General features: G+C 45.5%; 1 protein-coding gene across 1 annotated transcript in view; it reads right to left on the bottom strand.

The window, feature by feature from the left end:
* LOC133976580 (BCL-6 corepressor-like) overlaps window positions 1-17,942 on the bottom strand; it is a 39,051-nt gene extending 21,109 nt beyond the window's left edge. The window contains exons 1-4 of the mRNA XM_062414818.1: window positions 17,310-17,942; window positions 13,290-13,353; window positions 6,907-10,602; window positions 2,853-3,177 (exon numbers count right to left, since the gene is read on the bottom strand). Of these exons, the coding sequence (XP_062270802.1) occupies window positions 2,853-3,177; window positions 6,907-10,602; window positions 13,290-13,292 (4,024 nt within the window). The 5' untranslated portion in view covers window positions 13,293-13,353; window positions 17,310-17,942. The remainder of the gene's footprint in view (window positions 1-2,852; window positions 3,178-6,906; window positions 10,603-13,289; window positions 13,354-17,309) is intronic.
* Between the last annotated feature and the right edge of the window lie 535 nt (window positions 17,943-18,477).

The raw sequence follows: 18,477 nt of genomic DNA, 5'->3' as shown, positions 1-18,477 counted from the left end.
GTGGACTGCTGCTCGGAGGCCAATAGTATCGGATCTGAGCAGCGCCATCTTGAAAATTTCAGGTGCATGCTGGGAAAAATAAAAACAGGGATTCTACTTATATGGGCATCAGGAGGAGCATGAGGCGCCCTCCTGAACCTGTGAACCAATCAACCTGTCAATCACCACGTAGCCACGCCCTAATGCATACCCTGCTTTATCGTCACATATAAAATCAGGGAGGCCAAAATGTCCCAAATGAACATCATACTGCATTGAAGAAGGCTTTAAACTAGCGATTGAGACCATAAACACATTTTGAAAACGTTTACTGAGGTTAGAAATCAAGTGAGAAGTTGGTGAATTCTCCATTGACTTGTATAGAGACGGAAGTCCTTTTGACACCAAAACGGTCGCCCCCTGGTGGCCGTTTGATAGAATGCAGTTTTAAGTTACTTCCGCGTTCGCCTCATTTCAGAGGACCAGAACTCCCCGCCTGGTTCAGTCTAAACCTGCTTTGTGGCTTTTAGATGATTCATTCGGACCAGCTGCTGGTTTGAATCGTCCAGCTTGAGTCTCTTGAGCTGCTGCAGGTATCATGAGTTCAATGAGTAACACCAGATGCTGCTGGTCCTCTACTGGCTTGACAAAAGGAACTAATGGTCCTTGGTGATGAAGGGTTGTTTGCCTCCACCAGATTCCTCAGCATCTGATTCTACCGCAACCTAAACTCCACCAGAACAACCTTAGACTCTGTCAGGATGTGCTGGCTCCTCCTAAACCACCGGGAGAGGTTTCATGGTGTCACATGTTCCCAGTTGAAGCCTCTGCTTGTATCCCATTGTGTCCATGAACTCTCTCTGTTGAGGTTCTGCTGCAGATTGTCCATCACGTGTCCAAAGATGTTACAGAAAGGCGAATCTAGTGATGATATCGCAGCGACTTCTGGTTTTATGGACCAAAATATGGCTTCACCCTTACCCTAACCCATCCAGGTCGTTTATTGGATAATCCCCTCACCTCTATTACTATCTGGGACAATGATTGGCCTTAACTCACATGACCATATACCCAACCCACCCATTGGCTGATTCATATCTTGATGCATATTACTGGTTATTCTTTGTATATGTGTTTACCATGTACCATTGTGTCCATGAGGTAGCGCTGCAGCTCCGCCCTGATGACCCTAACCCTAACGCTCCACGGTACTCCTCTGAGCCTTTCTGGTTTTGTTCCCTTTACAGTCTTTTATTTCTGTCCTTTAATCCTTTAATCCTACTGTCTTGCGCTCTTTCCAGGAACTCTGTTGATGACCTGCTCCACCTCTGCCTGACCGGTCATGCACCTTTGAGCTCGGCTGATCCCTGGATTCCCTTCGCCAGCATGTTGCCAAAGAAGCAGTCGACCTTGTGTAGGTGTTGGAAACGCCATCATTTACTCCATGACTCACTGATTAACTGTAAACTGGAACCACCACACCTTAAAGTTCCCTGCTGTTTCTGGTGCAGCGACCACATCCCGAGGTTTAGGATAGTTCTCTCTCTACACTACGCTGTGGTTTCACTTTCATAATCAAAAGGTGACGTTGAAAGCTTGATCTTCATCAGCTGATTAAGGAGCTTGATGCTTCTGACGTCAACCATGAGGCTTCTCAGAGGAGGGAGATGGTTATTTCAGGCGTCTGATGACGATCATCTCGAAGACGGTGACAAAGAGTAAGGAACGGATCCCGTCGTTAAGCCTTCTCACATGTAGAGGTTGTTTGCCATCGAAGCCTTTTTGGCGACCGTTAGCCTTTAACCTTTGTGTCGTCCTCCCGGGTCAAATTGACCCCGTCTGTTTTGACTGTTCCTTCTTTCCTCCCTTCTTCCTTCCTCCCTCCTTTCTCCCTTACTCCCTTCTTTCCTTCCTTCCTTCCTCTCATCCTTCCATCCTTCCTTCCTTCTTTTCCATCTTTCCTTCCATTTTGGCCTCCCTGATTTTATATGTGACGATAAAGCAGGGTATGCATTAGGGCGTGGCTACGTGGTGATTGACAGGTTGATTGGTTCACAGGTTCAGGAGGGCGCCTCATGCTCCTCCTGATGCCCATATAAGTAGAATCCATGTTTTTATTTTTCCCAGCATGCACCTGAAATGTTCAAGATGGCGCTGCCCAGATCCGATACTATTGGCCTCCGAGCAGCAGTCCACAAACCAATGGGTGACGCCACGGATGTTACGTCCATTTTATATATGCAGTCTATGTCTGTAACACTCCTCCGAATTTCCAGCTTTTCATTTTTTTAGCTGAGCTTCTAAACTCGTTTAATCATTAGTAAAAGTTTAATTATCAAGTCGCAGTTTTTTTACTTTTAAACTTTTTTCTGTGTCAGAAATAAAATGTAGTTTGTGTTTCATGTGGAGAGAAAGTGTGAATCAGCCGGCGTCAGTCAGTGTGTGAATGTGAACAGTCGGCTTCCTGGAGAAAATGAGAGCAGCGGTGTGCTCGGCTTTAAGCGAGAGAGGTGCACCGAGAGTTCAAATCTGTGTGTGTGTGTGTGTGTGAGCGTGTGTGTGTGTGTGTGTGTGTGAGCGTGTGAGAAACGTGCACGCTCATACACACATACACACACACACACACACACACACACACACACACAAGCAGCACAAAAAAGGAAAAAAAGAGACAAAGACAGAGAGCGACTTCAAGCGAGTTAGATCAACCGAGAAAAAAAATGTGTGTGCGTGTGTTTTTTTATGTCTTTTGTGTGTGTGTGTCTCTATGTGTGTGTGTGTGTGTGTGTGTGTGTCTCTATGTGTGTGTGTGTGTGTGTGTATGTGTGTGAGCGTGCACGTCATCCTGCAGAACTCTCCGGAAATCCTCTTACCTCTCGGTGCCTCGGCGGCGGCTGCAGAGGGAGTTCTTCCTCCTCCTCCTCCTCCTCCTCCTCCTCCTCGCCTCCCCTCGCTCTGTTGGCAGCGCTCCCACCCCCCTCCTCCTCCTCCTCCTCCTCCCTCTTTCTTCCTCCCCCCCTCCTCCTCCTCCTCTTCCCTCCCTCCGTCTCCCCGCTGGCCGTCTGCCAGCTCCCTCTCCCCTGCTGCTGCCACCGCCGCTGCTGTCATCCCTTCTTCTTCTTCTCCTTCTTCTTCTTCTTCCTCTCCTCCTCCCTCTTTCTCCTTCAGCTCCAGCTCAGAGAAACGCAGCATTGCACGCTGGGAAAATATGAAAAAGGATAAATAAAACAACATCAGAGGAAAAAAAAAGAAGAAAAAAAGGGTCTTTCTTTCCCTGCTCGTTGAGTCATGTGCCGAGCCTGCAACACGGGACTGAGAGCGTTTTAAAGTGAATAAAAATGTAAAAAACTGTGAATCTTTTTCTGCTTTCTGATGGGTTTTTTTTTTTTAAAGAACATTCATTTAAAAGCAGAGCAGCTCCTCTGAAGAGTCTCTGTGAGGTTCAACAACAAAGAAAAGAAGCTCCAACTACAGGACTAATGATCAGATAAAAGTTAATGAATTAAAAGTGAATAAAAATCATTAAAAAACAAACAAATGACCTAAAAAACAACATTAATGCAACATTTGATTATGATGTTCAGCATCCTTATCTTTTAACCTTTGTGTCGTCCTCCCGGGTCAAATTGACCCGTCTGTTTTGACTGTTCCTTCTTTCCTCCCTTCCCTCCTTCTCTCTTTCTTTCCTTCCTCCATCCCTCCTTCTTTCTTTCCCTCCTTCCTTCCTCCCTCCCTTCTTCTCTATTTCTTTCCTCCACCCTACCTTCCTCCCTTCCTTCATTCCTCTGTCCTTCTTCCCTTCTTTCCTTCCTTCCTCCGTCCTTTCCTACCTCCCTTCCTTCTTTCCTTCCTTCCTCCGTCCTTCCTTCCTTTCCTACCTCCCTTCCTTCTTTCCTATGTCCTTCTTTCCTCCCTCCCTCCATTCTTTCCTTCTTCATCCCTCCCTTCCTTCTTCCTTCCTTTCCTTCCCTCTTCCTCCCTTCCTTCCTTCCTCCCTCCTTTCCTTCCCTCTTCCTCCCTTCCTTCCTTCCTCCTTTCCTTCCCTCTTCCTCCCTTCCTTCTTTGACTCGAGGACAACAGGAGGGAGTAAACATCATCATTAGAGTAAATCTGAAGCTTCCTCTAGTAGAGGAACGGTGTATCGTCCCTTTAACCGGAGCCAGCGTTCGGTTTCAGACCTTCAGCTCAGATAATAGCAGCAGCTGTCAGCCAGAGGTGAGATCTCAGCTCTCAGCTCTCAGCTTTATTCTCTGGCAGCCGGAGCCTCGGGACGCTTCACCACAAAAAACCATAAAATATATAAACTTCCAGAAACTGGCTCAGTGACCTCAGACTCTGCTGCTCTGAAGGAAGCAGAGACACTAAAACCTCTCTGCTGGCGTTGCAACAGACACACGGAGAGAGAGAACAGGTGCTGCGTTAAAATACACAAACACTCATAAAGTTTAAATATAAAATCTAAACTGGTTCATCCTCCAGGGAGCAGGAGCAGGAAGAGGAAGAGGAAGAGGAAGAGGAAGAGGAGCAGGGTCACTAAAGTTTGTGTTCATGTGACTAACTTTCTGTAAAAGTGGATAATTAGACACTTCCACGTCTTTCAGCATTAAACTTCAACTTCAACTAAAGCTCCTTACAAAGCTTTTAGCTTCACTTCAACTACTTTCAGTACTTCAATGTGATCTTGTTCTTAAATGTGTTTCAAGTGACACTTCAACTCTTTCTCCCTCCCTCCTTCCTTCCTTCTTTCCTTTCCTCCCTTCCTTCCTCCCTCCTTTCCTTCCTTCTTCCTCCTTTCCTTCCTTGACTTGAAGACAACAGGAGGGTTAAAAAAGAGGAATTTTGGGGGGAATTTATTGTCTTGTTTTGATGCTTTAACATTTTATTCAGAGCAACAACAACAACCATCGTTCCTCTGATGGGAAACACGGAGCAGACGTCACTTTCTCTCTGATCTCTGAAAGCATCTCATGATGTAATCTGACTGTTAACCTCCGTCTGACATGTTCTCCTCGGAGATGCTCCGATCACGAGCGCCGAGCCTCGTAGCCGTTGGTATCTACAGGTAACCGTTGGTAACGGCTCCCCGACAGGCCTGTATTTCTCTCGCTCGCGTCACTCTGCCCTCACCGCAAACCCATTTTAAAAATTAATGGCCCGTGAAACGATCTACAAATCCATCCGACGCTGCCGCCCGGAGCCAGCAGCACCCGAGGGCGAAGGAGCGAAATGTGAGTTAATTTGAGCGGTAACCTCCTCCTCCTCCTCCTCCTCCTCCTCCTCCCTCTCCTCCCTCTCCTCCTCCTCCTCCTCTTTCTCCAGCCACGACTGACCGAGCAAACAGCCTTCCACGGGGAATAAACAGCCTGACAGCTCAACTTCCTGCCCAGAGAAACACAGCTGAGGAGAGACTCATGAAACTATTTAATAGGTTTTAAATCCAGCGTCAGATAGAGGAGCTAAATCTCACCTGCACACATGTTTACTGTCTTGAGACTCGAAGCTTTTTGTGTATTTTCCTGGCAAAGCTTTTGGTGACTCAGAAGCAGTTTGATTATTTATTTATTATTTCTTTATTTATTGATTCTTCCTTCAACACGAACCAGCTTCCGTCAGGAAAACAAAACAAGGCTAATCTCGACTCCAAGGACGAGGAGGGAAGAGGAGGATTTCATTAAAAGTACCACGTTCCTTCAGTCCTCCATCTGGCGGAGGATGAAAAAGGAGGAGGAGATTTAATTTGAGAGGAAAGGAGGATCTCAAGGGGAAAAGGAAAGAAAAAAGAGGAATAACAACAAGAATAGGCTGAGAAAGGAGAAAAAAGGGAGTTGAGAGATAGTTGAAGGGAAGAAAACAGATAAATATGTATGCAGAGAGCGATAGAGAGACGCTCTTCTTTCTTCCACCATTTTATTCATTTTTCGGGGGGGGGGGGGGGCAGCAGGTTAACAGTCGCCTGGAGCCAAACACACACAGCCGGCGCGTTGTCCTAACTCAACCTCCGCACGACCCAAAACATTTACAGACGGAAAAGGAAGAAGATGAAGAAGAAGAAGAAAGGGACGCCTGCCTTCTCAACCATTTTAAAGCTTCTATCACATTACTACACTCCTCACACTCCCCAACACCTGTTTATACCTTTTATAAAACCTCCATATATCATATATCAAACACCTTCTAACAGCTGCTGAAGTTACCATCAACTGCCAATCGATTTTAAACAATGCTCCTCTGTACTTGTGGTCAAGAACGGCGATGATCGCTTAATTGGACCAATATGAGGTATTCACTGCTTCTTCCACTGCTGCGTAAAACAAGACAAACCAAAGGGTCAAAAACTCCAAATCTACCTTTACTTAAAAAGGAGGGAACCAGAAACAACCATCAGCTGTTTGTAAAGCTATCAAAACTTGTCCTCAAGAGCTTGACGACAAAACAAAGAAGAAGTATGTTTTTCATGTATCGACACTAACTAGAAATTATTTAGTACATTTCGTGCTATTGTGTTGCTTCAGACTTTAATATTTTAATTTCTTACGTAAACCTTCAGGGAGTAGAGACAGAAACCCTGATAATGCTGGTAAAAACACAGATTTGTAGAGATGAAGAAGTCTTAACCCTCCTGTTGTCCTCGAGTAGAGGAAGGAAGGGAGGGAGGGAGAAGGAAGGAAGGGAGGAAGGAAGGAAAGGAGGGAGGGAGGAAGGAAGGACAGAAGGAAGGAAGGAAGAAAGGGGGATGGAGGAAAGAAAGAGAGAAGGAGGGAGGGAGGGAGGACAGATGGAAGGAAGGAAGGAAGGGAGGAAAGAAGGAACAGTCAAAACAGACGGGGTCGATTTGACCCGGGAGGACGACAGGAAGGTTAACAAACACTCAGCACTAAATTCTGCATCAGAAAACCTAAACATAAAAGCAGAATTTAAATGTCTTACCTGCAGCGCTCTCTGCTCTCTGCTGAGCTTGCTGGAGTCGGCGTAAAGCTCGGTGGTGACGCATTTAATCCGGTCGCCAACGTATCCCGATGAGTTGGCGATGCGCCTGGCGAGGCTGGAGCGCCGGCACTTGATGCCACCGAGGCCGTCGTCGTCCTCGCCATCCAACAGGTCCTGGAAGTCCAACTTATCGTCTTCATTTTCGTCTTCGGTGCTAGTGGAGGTGAGGCCAGAGTTTGGTGTCTCGTTCCTGCGTCCTGTCTCACTGGAGGAAAGGCCTTCACATTTAAAGTCTTTGTCACCCAGTGGTTCTGTAGTAAAGTCCGCAGGCATCCTGATGAAACCGGCGTTGGTCAGATTCCCAGGTGCAATGTGCCGACAGGTTTGAGGAAAACTGCTTCCACATGTTGGAACCCTGCAGTTGTTAATCACACAGGTTTGGTTATTTCCAAACGCCTGAACCTTGGAGAAGTTATTTCCACAACTTGGACCACTGAAGCTGTTCTGACCCATAAGACCGATGTTTCCACTAGCTTGGTGCACAACGTTGCGGTTTTCAAAATTTGTAAATCCAGGGTTGATGCTCCTGCAGTTTGGAGCCACAGGGTTGGTGTTTCCAGGGTTGATGCTCCTGCAGTTTGGAGCCACAGGGTTGATGTTTCCACGAGTCGGGCCGCTGAAGAGTCTGGGTTCACACGTCGGCGTCCTCAGAGGCAGATTTCTGCAACACGGACCCACAAAACTTCTGCTGACAAAACTTGGACTGTTGGCATCTCTCAGGTTACTGTTACCACTCAGGACCCCAACAGCTGGGACCCTGGAATTAAAACTCCTGCACGCTGGGACCTGATGAGTGAAATCTCGATCACTATGACTGCTGCCCTCATAACCTGGACTCTTGGGGCTGCTGACTGTACACACTGCTGCAGTGATGCTGCTAGAATTGGTACAGTCACTAGAATAACTTTCTTTACTAACAGAAACCAATGAGTTGCTATTTCTGGGAGGGCTTTGAGCTGGAGTCACTGTATTAGCTTCATTATTAGCGCTGTTCCCTTTAGCACCATTATCCCCATCTCTTATCTCGGCGCCATCAGAAGCTCCAGTTTTACATTTTCTTGAGAACTGCTGAAGAGAAGTTCTGGCACAGCGCATCGTCTGCTCCTCTGGGATATCTGAAAATGGCTCCTCGTCTTCTGAGATCTCCTCTGGGATCTCCTCCCCAGCAGGAGGTGGTGAAGAGGAGTTGTGATGAAGAGGTTGTGGATGGGAAGTGTGGGCGAGTAAGCCTTGTCTATGCTCTGCAGCCTGGCTGGGAGGAAGGGCTTTGGGAGGCTGTAGCTCTCTTTCATGGTTGAGGTTACAGCCTCCGCCAGCATGCTTAGAGGAATTATCTCTTCTAGTAAAAGTGGAGCTGTGCTTGTTGGTGGACGAATCTTCATCAGCCTCATCACGCACCAGGTCAATACAAACTATGTCGTCTCTGACAGCTGTGACGTTTTTGCCTGAAGCTTTCACAGTTTGGTTTGTGGACTTGTCTCTCTCATTGTCACACTTGTGGGAGCTGTCAGCTTCGGGTCTTTCCTGGTTCCTGTATGGATCCGCATTCCAGGTTTTATCCTGCGTCTCAAGTCGGTCAAGACCTGGGTGGGACATGCCCTGGGAGTTCTTGTATGTCATGAAGTCAGCCTGGTTTGGATGTACTCCATATGGAAGGCCATGTTTAGATGGAACACGAGGCGAGTAAAAGCTGCCGCTGCCCATCAGGACTGGATGGGGGTAGATGGGTCCTTTGCCTGGTATGGACATGCGCTGCAGAGACATGTTCTCTGCAACTGAGTATGGGATGTAGCGGTTAGTGTAACCTAAGCCAGGAGGAAGGTATGAGTCACTGTACATTTGGCTTGAGGTGTTTCCGTTTTCCATCCGAGGCTGCTGATGCTGCTGATGAGGTTGGCTCTCTTGACTATCAGACTTAGCAGAAGTTATGGTCTGTTTTCCAGAGCTTCGAGTTTCCCCTTTGCTATTTGAAGGGATCTTCTCAGAATCAGCTGAAACTCGTGACCAATCAGCTTTGGACTTAACTGAAAGGGACGGAGCAGAAGGTCTTCCCCCTGCGGTGGGGCTGGGGATGCTGCTCACCTCCACTGCTGTCGAGGCAGGTGAGCTCTGAGGCTGTGACTGATGAGTAACACCGTCTACATTCTTGTGTTTCATCATCTGCGAGCCTTTGCTGTGGTCAGAGGTGACAGCTGGGGGAGTACCTGGGACAATCCAAGGAGAGGGTGCAGTGTTGATCATCTCAGGACGATCTGGAGTTTTTGCTGACGTGCTAGCAGGAGGGGACAGACCCTCTTTCAAGTACTGCTCCTGGCTAGCTAACAACCCGTATCGGGATGGTGGTAAATACCCCAATTTGGCCAAGGCCTCTAATTTGGACGGGAATCCATTTGGGAATCCTTCCAACTCTTTGGCTGTCAGATCTAAAGGTTTTTCTCCCGGTTTTTTGGCAGGCATTTGAGGTACAGCTCTGTCCTGTGAAGTCTTTGCAGGTGATTTACATTTCTCTGCACTACAGCGGTCTGAGCTGGCGTCTTTGGTTTTGTTGCTGCCTGAGCGCATGGGAGAGCTGTGCTCAGAGCTCCGGCTGCTCATGTAGAAGGGATGCGACACTGACACTGAAGCTGAGGATGAGGACTTGCTCCTATAAAGGGACTTCTGGAGGTCTGCAGTGGTGTTGTTGAGGGGTTGGGGTGGGGCAACCGAGCCTGGATGTTGGGATACTGGAGGTGACTCTAAGGCAGCAGTGCTTGATGAACTGCTTACTGGGACACTGCTGCTTCCACCAGTGCTGCTGCTCAGACTGTTGTTGGTGGACGAGGGCCGACTGGACTTTGCACCACCACTACTGCTTCCATGTTGTCGCTCGGTGTGGCGAACAGCTTGTTGCTGCGGCTCCTGATGGATCTGAGGACTGGTGCTGAAGGCAGAAGGTTCCTGATGGACCTGAGGACCAAGACCCTGTAAGGCCTTATCCTGGCAGTGAGCCATGGGGGAAAGGACAGCAGCTGGAGGGGCTGTAGGGATCCTGATGGGAGGGCCCATTTGGGAGGAGATATGGACCGGGGCATAAGGAGGCAGGTAGAAAAGTCTGTCTTCCCCCTGTGTGCTGCCTCCTGCCCCTGCTGCACACAAAGACTGATATGCTAACTGCTGGTGGATGAACGGATTTGGCTGTGACAGAAAGGAGGCCTTGTAAGCCATGTCCAGGAAGGGGTACATCGTTGCATCGACATAAGGGCTCATCCAGGGTAACCTCAGGAAACCGCCGGAACCATTCAGGCCCAATTCTGATGGCTTATCATTGTGTCCAACTCTCCGGTCCAGCCCCAGGCCATCGCCTCCTGCAACTGGGACTAACATGGGCTTCTGCAACCCCGGCGGTGGGTTCTTATAAAGTCCAATATACCCATTTGCAGATTTCTGGCCGTTCAGTAGAGCTACATCTTGTTTGTACAGGAGATCGTAGCCGAGTGGGAGGGAGGTTCCCGGCTCCTGGGGCTTTTCTGCAGAGAGAGGGTGAATCCCAGGATAGAAGAGTCCTGCGTGGGGGCGGAGGTTCTCCCCCACCAGAGCGTTGCGGTCGATGCTGAGGGCAGCGAGCGGGTTCATCCTGAAAGCTGTGCTGGCATCCACCTGCAACACGGAGTCAAGGGTCAACATGAGCAACGAGAAGAAGACAGTAAATATACATCTGAACTTTTAACCACCAATATTAACTCTTATTCGCCAAATGTGGTGTAAAGTCTTCTGTGTCTTCTTTTCTAAATAGTTTAAAGCAAGATATTTAAAATTAACACTTTGAAATGTGTCAGTCGTTCTTTTAGCTCATCATGTGTTTTATCCTTTTAACCACATAACAAAACGCACACAGCTCTTCTTCTATTTATTCATTCACAGTCATTATGGGACTATAAACATGGATATCAATTAATCTGACAATAACTGGCCTGTAAAATGTTTTTTTTAAGTTTTAAATGTCCAAATATTGTTTTCAAAAATTGCATTTGTCTATTTAAACAATTAAATGATCATTAAAAAGTAATTGCCAAGTTATTGTCTGATGATTTCAGCTCTAGAAATAAAATAAAATGTTGGTTCAGTCTATAAATTCTAGGTTTTTCCCAACTTGAGCATCAAATGTAATAAAAACAACATTTCAAAATGATTGATATTTACACATGCAAACCTCCGAGGGTTTTATATTCTCTTAAAAACAGATTCAATTCTGAAGATTATTCTGTAATTTCCTCCTTTAAAACGGCTATATAAAGACTTTAAGCCGGCCTCATGAAGAGAAATTACATTTAATCCCAAACAACACTGTCAGCTGGATATTAAATGTCTGCAGTATCGATTGAATCTTTCCTTCAGAGCAGGAAATACTCTGAAATAAACTGTAAAGTGCCACACGGTTGAATTCAGCCTCGAAGGACAAACAGGAATGAAAGGGGGGGGGGGGGGGGGGGGTAACAAAAGTGGATTTTGTCCATTTAAAAAATGTCCACTACAGGACACGAAGCTGTGATTTCATTTTTCCTTTCATGGAGAAAAATACGAGCAGCGCCTTTTTTCTATTTTTCTTTCTTTTCTTTTTTCTTTTTTTTGTTGGTAATTTTTAGTATTCCTGGATGACATACGACGCCTGGAGCTACTCTTTCACTCTCCCTCGACAGATCCAGGAAACGGAGAGATGAAAAAAAAGAGTGAAGGCAAAGGTGAGAGAGAGAGAGAGAGAGAGAGAGACACAGAGAGAGAGAGACAGAGAGAGAGAGAGAGACAGAGAGAGAGAGAGAGAGAGGGAGATAGAGACAGAGAGAGAGAGAGAGAAAGAGACAGAGAGAGAGACAGAGAGAGAGAGAGAGACAGAGAGAGAGGGAGAGACAGAGAGACAGAGAGAGAGAGAGAGAAAGAGACAGAGAGAGAGACAGAGAGAGAGAGAGAGACAGAGAGAGAGAGAGAGAGGGAGAGACAGAGAGAGAGAGAGAGAGAGACAGAGAGAGAGAGACAGAGAGGAAGCCTGAAATAAACAAAGAGAGTGAGAGACGATGTGAGAGCGCAGCAGAGAGAGAGAGAGGGAGCGAGTAAGAGCGATATCGAAGGGGAAAAAAAAAACAGCCTAATTGAATTTCCTGTCACACGGCGTGGCGAACCATCTCTGATTGGCTATCAGCCGCAGGGCCATTAGGAAATTATCCAGGCAGCTGTGTGGCCGCCTGAGAGGAGGAGGAAGCAGAGAGGATCCTTCACTCGCTCTGCTTTTAAGGCTCCAAAGAAAGAAGAGGCAGGAAAAAATTAAAAATGGAGGAGATGATGGGGAAAGTAAAAGTGTTGCTGGAGGAAAAAAAAAAGAAGCAGATTTCCTTTTTTACTCCATTTTAAATCTGTTTTTTCTGCAGTAAGTTACGATTCTGATTTAAAACAGACGAGTCGACTCTTCAGCATCACGAAGGATCTGTGACATGACGTAACATTTGGTGCCGTGACGTTTTAAGAGGAAACATATTGAGACATAAAATGTTGCATCATGACATAAAATCTATGTATTGAGACTTTTAATTTTGTGTCTTGACATAACATTTAGTGGACTGAGACGTGACGTTAAATGAAATTCTGTGACCTAACCTGACATTTCATGGCTTGTCTCAGTGTTACATGTCATGAAATTCTGTGTCGCTACCAGGCGGGGAGTTCCGGTCCTCTGAAATGAGGCCAACGCGGAAGTAACGTAAAACTGCATTCTATCAAAAGGCCACCAGGGGGCGACCGTTTTGGTGTCAAAAGGACTTCCGTCCCTATACAAGTCAATGGAGAATTCAACTTCTCACTTGATTTCTAACCTCAATAAACGTTTTCAAAATGTGTTTATGGTCTCAATCGCTAGTTTAAAGCCTTCTTCAATGCAGTATGATGTTCATTTGGGACATTTTGGCCTCCCTGATTTTATATGTGACGATAAAGCCGGGTATGCATTAGGGCGTGGCTACGTGGTGATTGACAGGTTGATTGGTTCACAGGTTCAGGAGGGCGCCTCATGCTCCTCCTGATGCCCATATAAGTAGAATCCATGTTTTGATTTTTCCCAGCATGCACCTGAAATGTTCAAGATGGCGCTGCTCAGATCCGACACTATTGGCCTCCGAGCAGCAGTCCACAAACCAATGGGTGACGTCACGGATGTTACGTCCATTTTTATATACAGTCTATGGTTTGACCCTAGTGGGACAACCTATGAAGGGTTCTCGAAACACTTTAACTTCCCAGTGTTTGCAGTTTGTGTCGTCATCAAACAACAAGAAGTTGAACGTGACCTTTGACCTCACCATGCTGCGAGCCCAGCGGTCCTCTGGTTGGCCGTCGGCCTGCAGGAAGCTCAGCTCAACATGTCTGCAGATGGAGAGAAAAAACAACATGAGACGTTTCTTCACTTCCTGTCTGTGCCTTTAAATTATAAATCGAGACGTTCTGATTAAATCAACATCAGAATAATAAAAACACAACAGAGCTGTTTTTATTTTCCAGCTTCAGAACGAAACAAAGAAGCTGAAAAGAAAGAAAATCTGGTTTTTAAAATGTTTAAAATCTGAATGAAAATCAGTGAAGTCTGCTGAGAGGCTCGATGTGTTTCAGCCACAAAAACACAGAAAACACACACGGCTCCGCGTCTGCAGCCACATTACGAGGCTTAAAATCTGTGTGTGTCTGTGCTTGTGTGTGTGTGTGTGTGTGTGTGTGTGTGTGTGTGTGTGTGTGTGTATGTGTGTGTGTGTCTGTGTGTTTTATCGCCGAGCCGGAGGACAGATAAGGCACGTCGCCTCGTTTCCAGAGGAACTCATAATCCAGCAGAGAGAGCGAGAACGTATCAGAGCTGCTCAACACACACACACACACACAGCCGGCCGTCTGACAAGCTGACACACACACACACACACACACACACACACACACACACACACACACACACACACACACACGCAGTAATTGATGGCTGTTAGGGAGCTGGGATTTCAATAATGGCTCTTATCTCCAGACTATTGAAGGACAGCTGTGTGTGTGTGTGTGTGTGTGTGTGTGTTCGGGTAGGGGGGGGATTTGATGGATGGGTACGGGCGCCACACACACACACACACACACACACACACACACACAGATGTTGAGCCTCGTAGCGTGGCTGCAGACGCGGAGCCGTATGTGTTTTTTCGCCTCACAGCGTTTTTCTCGCAGCATCACCAACATTTATTTCTTCTCTCTTCATGTTTTTATCTGCATTTTTAATTCGTGCATTACATTTTTTTTTTATAAAAAGCAAACATGAAACGACAAAAAATGATAAACTGAAGTGCGTAAAAAAGAGAGAAACCCGACAGAATGACAGCGGACGTAAGGATGATGTCATCAGCAAAACATCTGACTTCACTTTAACCAACCTGTTGTGTTTATTCTCATTAATATTCTTACAATATGAATGTATATATGTAGATTTAATATAATATAAAATGTAAAATCTCTTTCTATATATTCTGAGCATGTTTGTGTTAATTAAGCACATCTCAGATTTTGTTATTACTTATAAAATATTTAATTATTTTATGTCCTTTCAGCAGTTTTCTCTCCATATTCATTCAAACATATATATTTTATGGAGAATTAAAACGGTGCATTTTCATTGGCTGAGGCTAGATAATATTTGACTCTAATGGAGATAAATAACTAACACAGCTGACGGAACATTTTTCATGTGAGTCTTTAGGTTGAACTCGTTTCGGCTCATTTTTTCATGGATGTGTGTTTTCTGATGGATTTCCCAGAGATCAGCGGGGCAGTCTCGGCTAAATCCAGCTTAAATAAACGGTGTTTCGAGCCGTTTCCCCTGCAGGGATCATTAAAGTTTCATCTCCATCTCTCATCTCGTAAAATTAAAACAAAACAGAGCGGAGCCGGGAGGTGACGAACAGAATTTACAGCTCAGATTATCGTCAGTCTGTTTACATCTGAGCTCATTGATGGATGTGAGAGAAACACGTTCAGTCTGATTGATTAAACCTGAATGGATCTGTGCGTGTGTGTGTGTGTGTGTGTGTGTGTGTGTGTGTGTGTGTGTGTGTGTGTGTGTGTGAATGAATCTGATCTCATATTCAGTATTTAGACATAAATCAAGGTTCTGTTTAGAGGTGAATTTTATATCCGACACACATTATAACACAGAGACACATGAACATAAAGATTAACATTAAAATATATAAAAGTAATGTTTCATAGTAACATCCTGCAGCTCAAAGCTTCACTCATAACAAACTGTGTCAATAAAGGATCTGATCAGTATTATTGATCATTAAGAGACTCTGATCAGCTGTTCCAGAAAATAATCCGTAAGCAGAGAAAAACAAGTGAAAGATCTGCTGAATCCAACCACCTGGATGATTAATCAATAAACTAATCAATAAATTAATCAATAAATTAATCAATGAATAAATTGACACGTGTGTTTTCTTGGTTCTGTGTTGCTGCTGATCTGCAGAACGTGACGAGCAGCAGCAGCAGTCGGACTTCCTGCCTTCGTTAATTAGAGTTAATTGGTTGGCTGAGGCTCGTTAAGCAGCCGGAGGACGAAGGGTTAATTAGACCAGAACACAACGAGGTTCCCTACAGAGAACAAAGAACCAACAGGATTATACCAGAGTCCTGAAGGGAGGAACAGGAACAGGAAGAGGAACAGGAACAAGAAGAGGAACAGGAAGAGGAACAGGAACAGAAACAGAAATGGAGCTTTTCCACTACACAGTTCCAGAATGACTCGACTCGGTTTTTTTTGCTTCTCCATCAGGGATAGTACCTGGTACCTGCTGCTCCATCAGGGATAGTACCTGGTACCTGCTGCTCCATCAGGGATAGTACCTGGTACCCGCTGCTCCATCAGGGATAGTACCTGGTACCTGCTCCTCCATCAGGGATAGTACCTGGTACCTGCTGCTCCTCCATCAGGGATAGTACCTGGTACCTGCTGCTGCTCCATCAGGGATAGTACCTGGTACCCGCTGCTCCATCAGGGATAGTACCTGGTACCTGCTCCTCCATCAGGGATAGTACCTGGTACCTGCTGCTCCATCAGGGATAGTACCTGTTACCTGCTCCTCCATCAGGGATAGTACCTGGTACCTGCTGCTGCTCCATCAGGGATAGTACCTGGTACCTGCTGCTGCTCCATCAGGGATAGTACCTGGTACCTGCTCCTCCATCAGGGATAGTACCTGGTACCTGATACTTTTTTAGTATCTGCTCTGCCGAGGTTCCAAGCGAGCCGATCCGATACTAAATGTGACGTCAACAGACTGCCGGCCACTGATTGGTCAGAGAGTCACTGTAAGAGTCATGAGCCGTCCCACACAAGAATCAAACCCGGCATTTTAAATACCAACAACAGCGTTACAGAGATTGGTTTCTCTTCTCTTGCTTTGTGTGAGACAGAAAGCCTCATACAGCAGCAAGTACACCATCGCCTCCATGTCCTCCATTGGTTATGTGTTTGTGTCGCGTATGAAATGAAGTCACGGCAGTTTCGCGGAGCTGTGCTATGACGACCCCGCCCACGTTGAGGAGGTACTGTTTGTAATGGAAAAGGTTCCTGGAACCGTACCGAGTCGAGTCGAGCTGGAACTGTGTAATGAAAAAGCGCCATAAGAGGAGCAGAAACAGGACGATATGGGCTTTTTTATTCCACATAATCTTCAGGTGGTGGCGTGTCATTGGAGCAGCATAGATGTGGACTACACACCTTCTAGCCTCCAACCCCCGCTATGACATCATCAGTGACATCATCACCAACATCATCATCACCTCTCTGTATGATCTGGAAACGCGCAGCCGTTCATCTTTAAACGTTTGAATATCGGCCTCAAAAACCCTGAACACGCTCGTTTAACTATGATACAGACTATCATATATTACAAGAAGAGCAGATAATGTGATTATTATGGGATTAAAACAGGAAACTACAAGATGAAAACTGCAGTGAAAGCCATAAAAAAAGGAACATATTTGTCACTATGAGAATACTTTCGAAATATGATGTTAAAATGTAGATATTGTAAGAATGTAATAGTATAGTGAATATTAAAGGATCTTCTGAGGAATATTTTTATATCATTAGATTATAAAGTGATTAAATGTCATTCTGAGTCACTGTAAGAATATTTTATGACTTTCACAGTGAGTTTAAATTCAATCATAGATCATATAAACATTTAATATCCAAGGATTATATTCAAATTATAAATATATTAAAAAATCAATTAATCTCATCAAGTTTTTTAGTTTAAACATTTCAGAGTGTTTTTTTAACTCACCTTTAGTTGTTGTCTTTAGTCAGATCCAGTTTCTGAAGCTTCAACTTTCTGATTTAAAATCCATCAACAATCACTTCCTGTCCTCGCGTGTCAAAGTAAATAAATCCATCCTCATTGATTTGCTGCGTGCTGGATGCGGGCCGCGCACATGCACACTCTCAACACACACACACACACACACTGTTGTTCTGCTTTCTCTCCAATAACACACACGCACACACTAAATGTGTTTATGAGTCACGCTCAGCACGCACACGTTCACGCACGCGCACACACAGGTCAAAAACAAGGTGAGCAGAACTCCGCACGTTCAACAACAACAGCCATCAATGAAACACACACACACCCCCGCACACGCACGCACGCGCCGTCCGGTACCAGGCTGAACTCTCAGTGAATGTGTGTGTGTGTGTGTGTGTGTGTGTGTGTGTGTGTGTGTGTGTGTGTGTGTGTGTGTGTGTGTGTGTGTGTGTGTGTGTGTCCCGGCAGGAAGCAGCAACATCCAAAATATTTCAGCCCCGAAAATGGAAAAAAAAACAAAAAAAGAGAAAAATCTGAATTTAATTTTTCCTCTGCAGCGGAAATGATCCTCGGTGTGTCTCGTGCGCTGCTCGCGGGATATTCCACATTTCTTTTCTTTCTTTGCGGTGTTTGCGGTCCCGCAGTCCGTCTGTGTGCGGGGCTGATCCCGCTCTTCCTCCTCACGGACAGCCTCCTCCTCCTCCTCCTCCTCCTCCTCTTCTTCTCCACGGCGTCAACAAGGCGTTTCCGTTTTCACAATAAAACCTGGAAGAAACCAAAGAAAGATGCTGCACAGTACTTTTATTTTACTGTAGTATTTTATATTCGACTCTATAATATATTTCCTCTCCACTACATTACAGAGGAGATATCTGACTTTTTACTCCACTACATTTTTCCACAGCTATGATTCAGATTTGAAATAAAAAATAAAAAGATCCGTCTATAAAATATGATAAAGTGTGAAGTATAACATCACAGCAACAACAACAACAACACATCCTTCAATCAATGATCAATTACCATAATTATTATAAAAGTGCGCATATGGAGCACTGTGTCTAACGGCCAGCAGGGGGCGACTCCACCTGTTGCAAAAAAGTCTATAAAATATGATAAAGTGTGAAATTATCACATCAGTGTCTTC

Source organism: Scomber scombrus, chromosome 24 (genome assembly GCF_963691925.1).
Source record: "Scomber scombrus chromosome 24, fScoSco1.1, whole genome shotgun sequence".
NCBI classification, from domain to species: Eukaryota; Metazoa; Chordata; class Actinopteri; order Scombriformes; family Scombridae; genus Scomber; species Scomber scombrus.
This window is presented reverse-complemented; position numbering and strand designations above follow the sequence as displayed.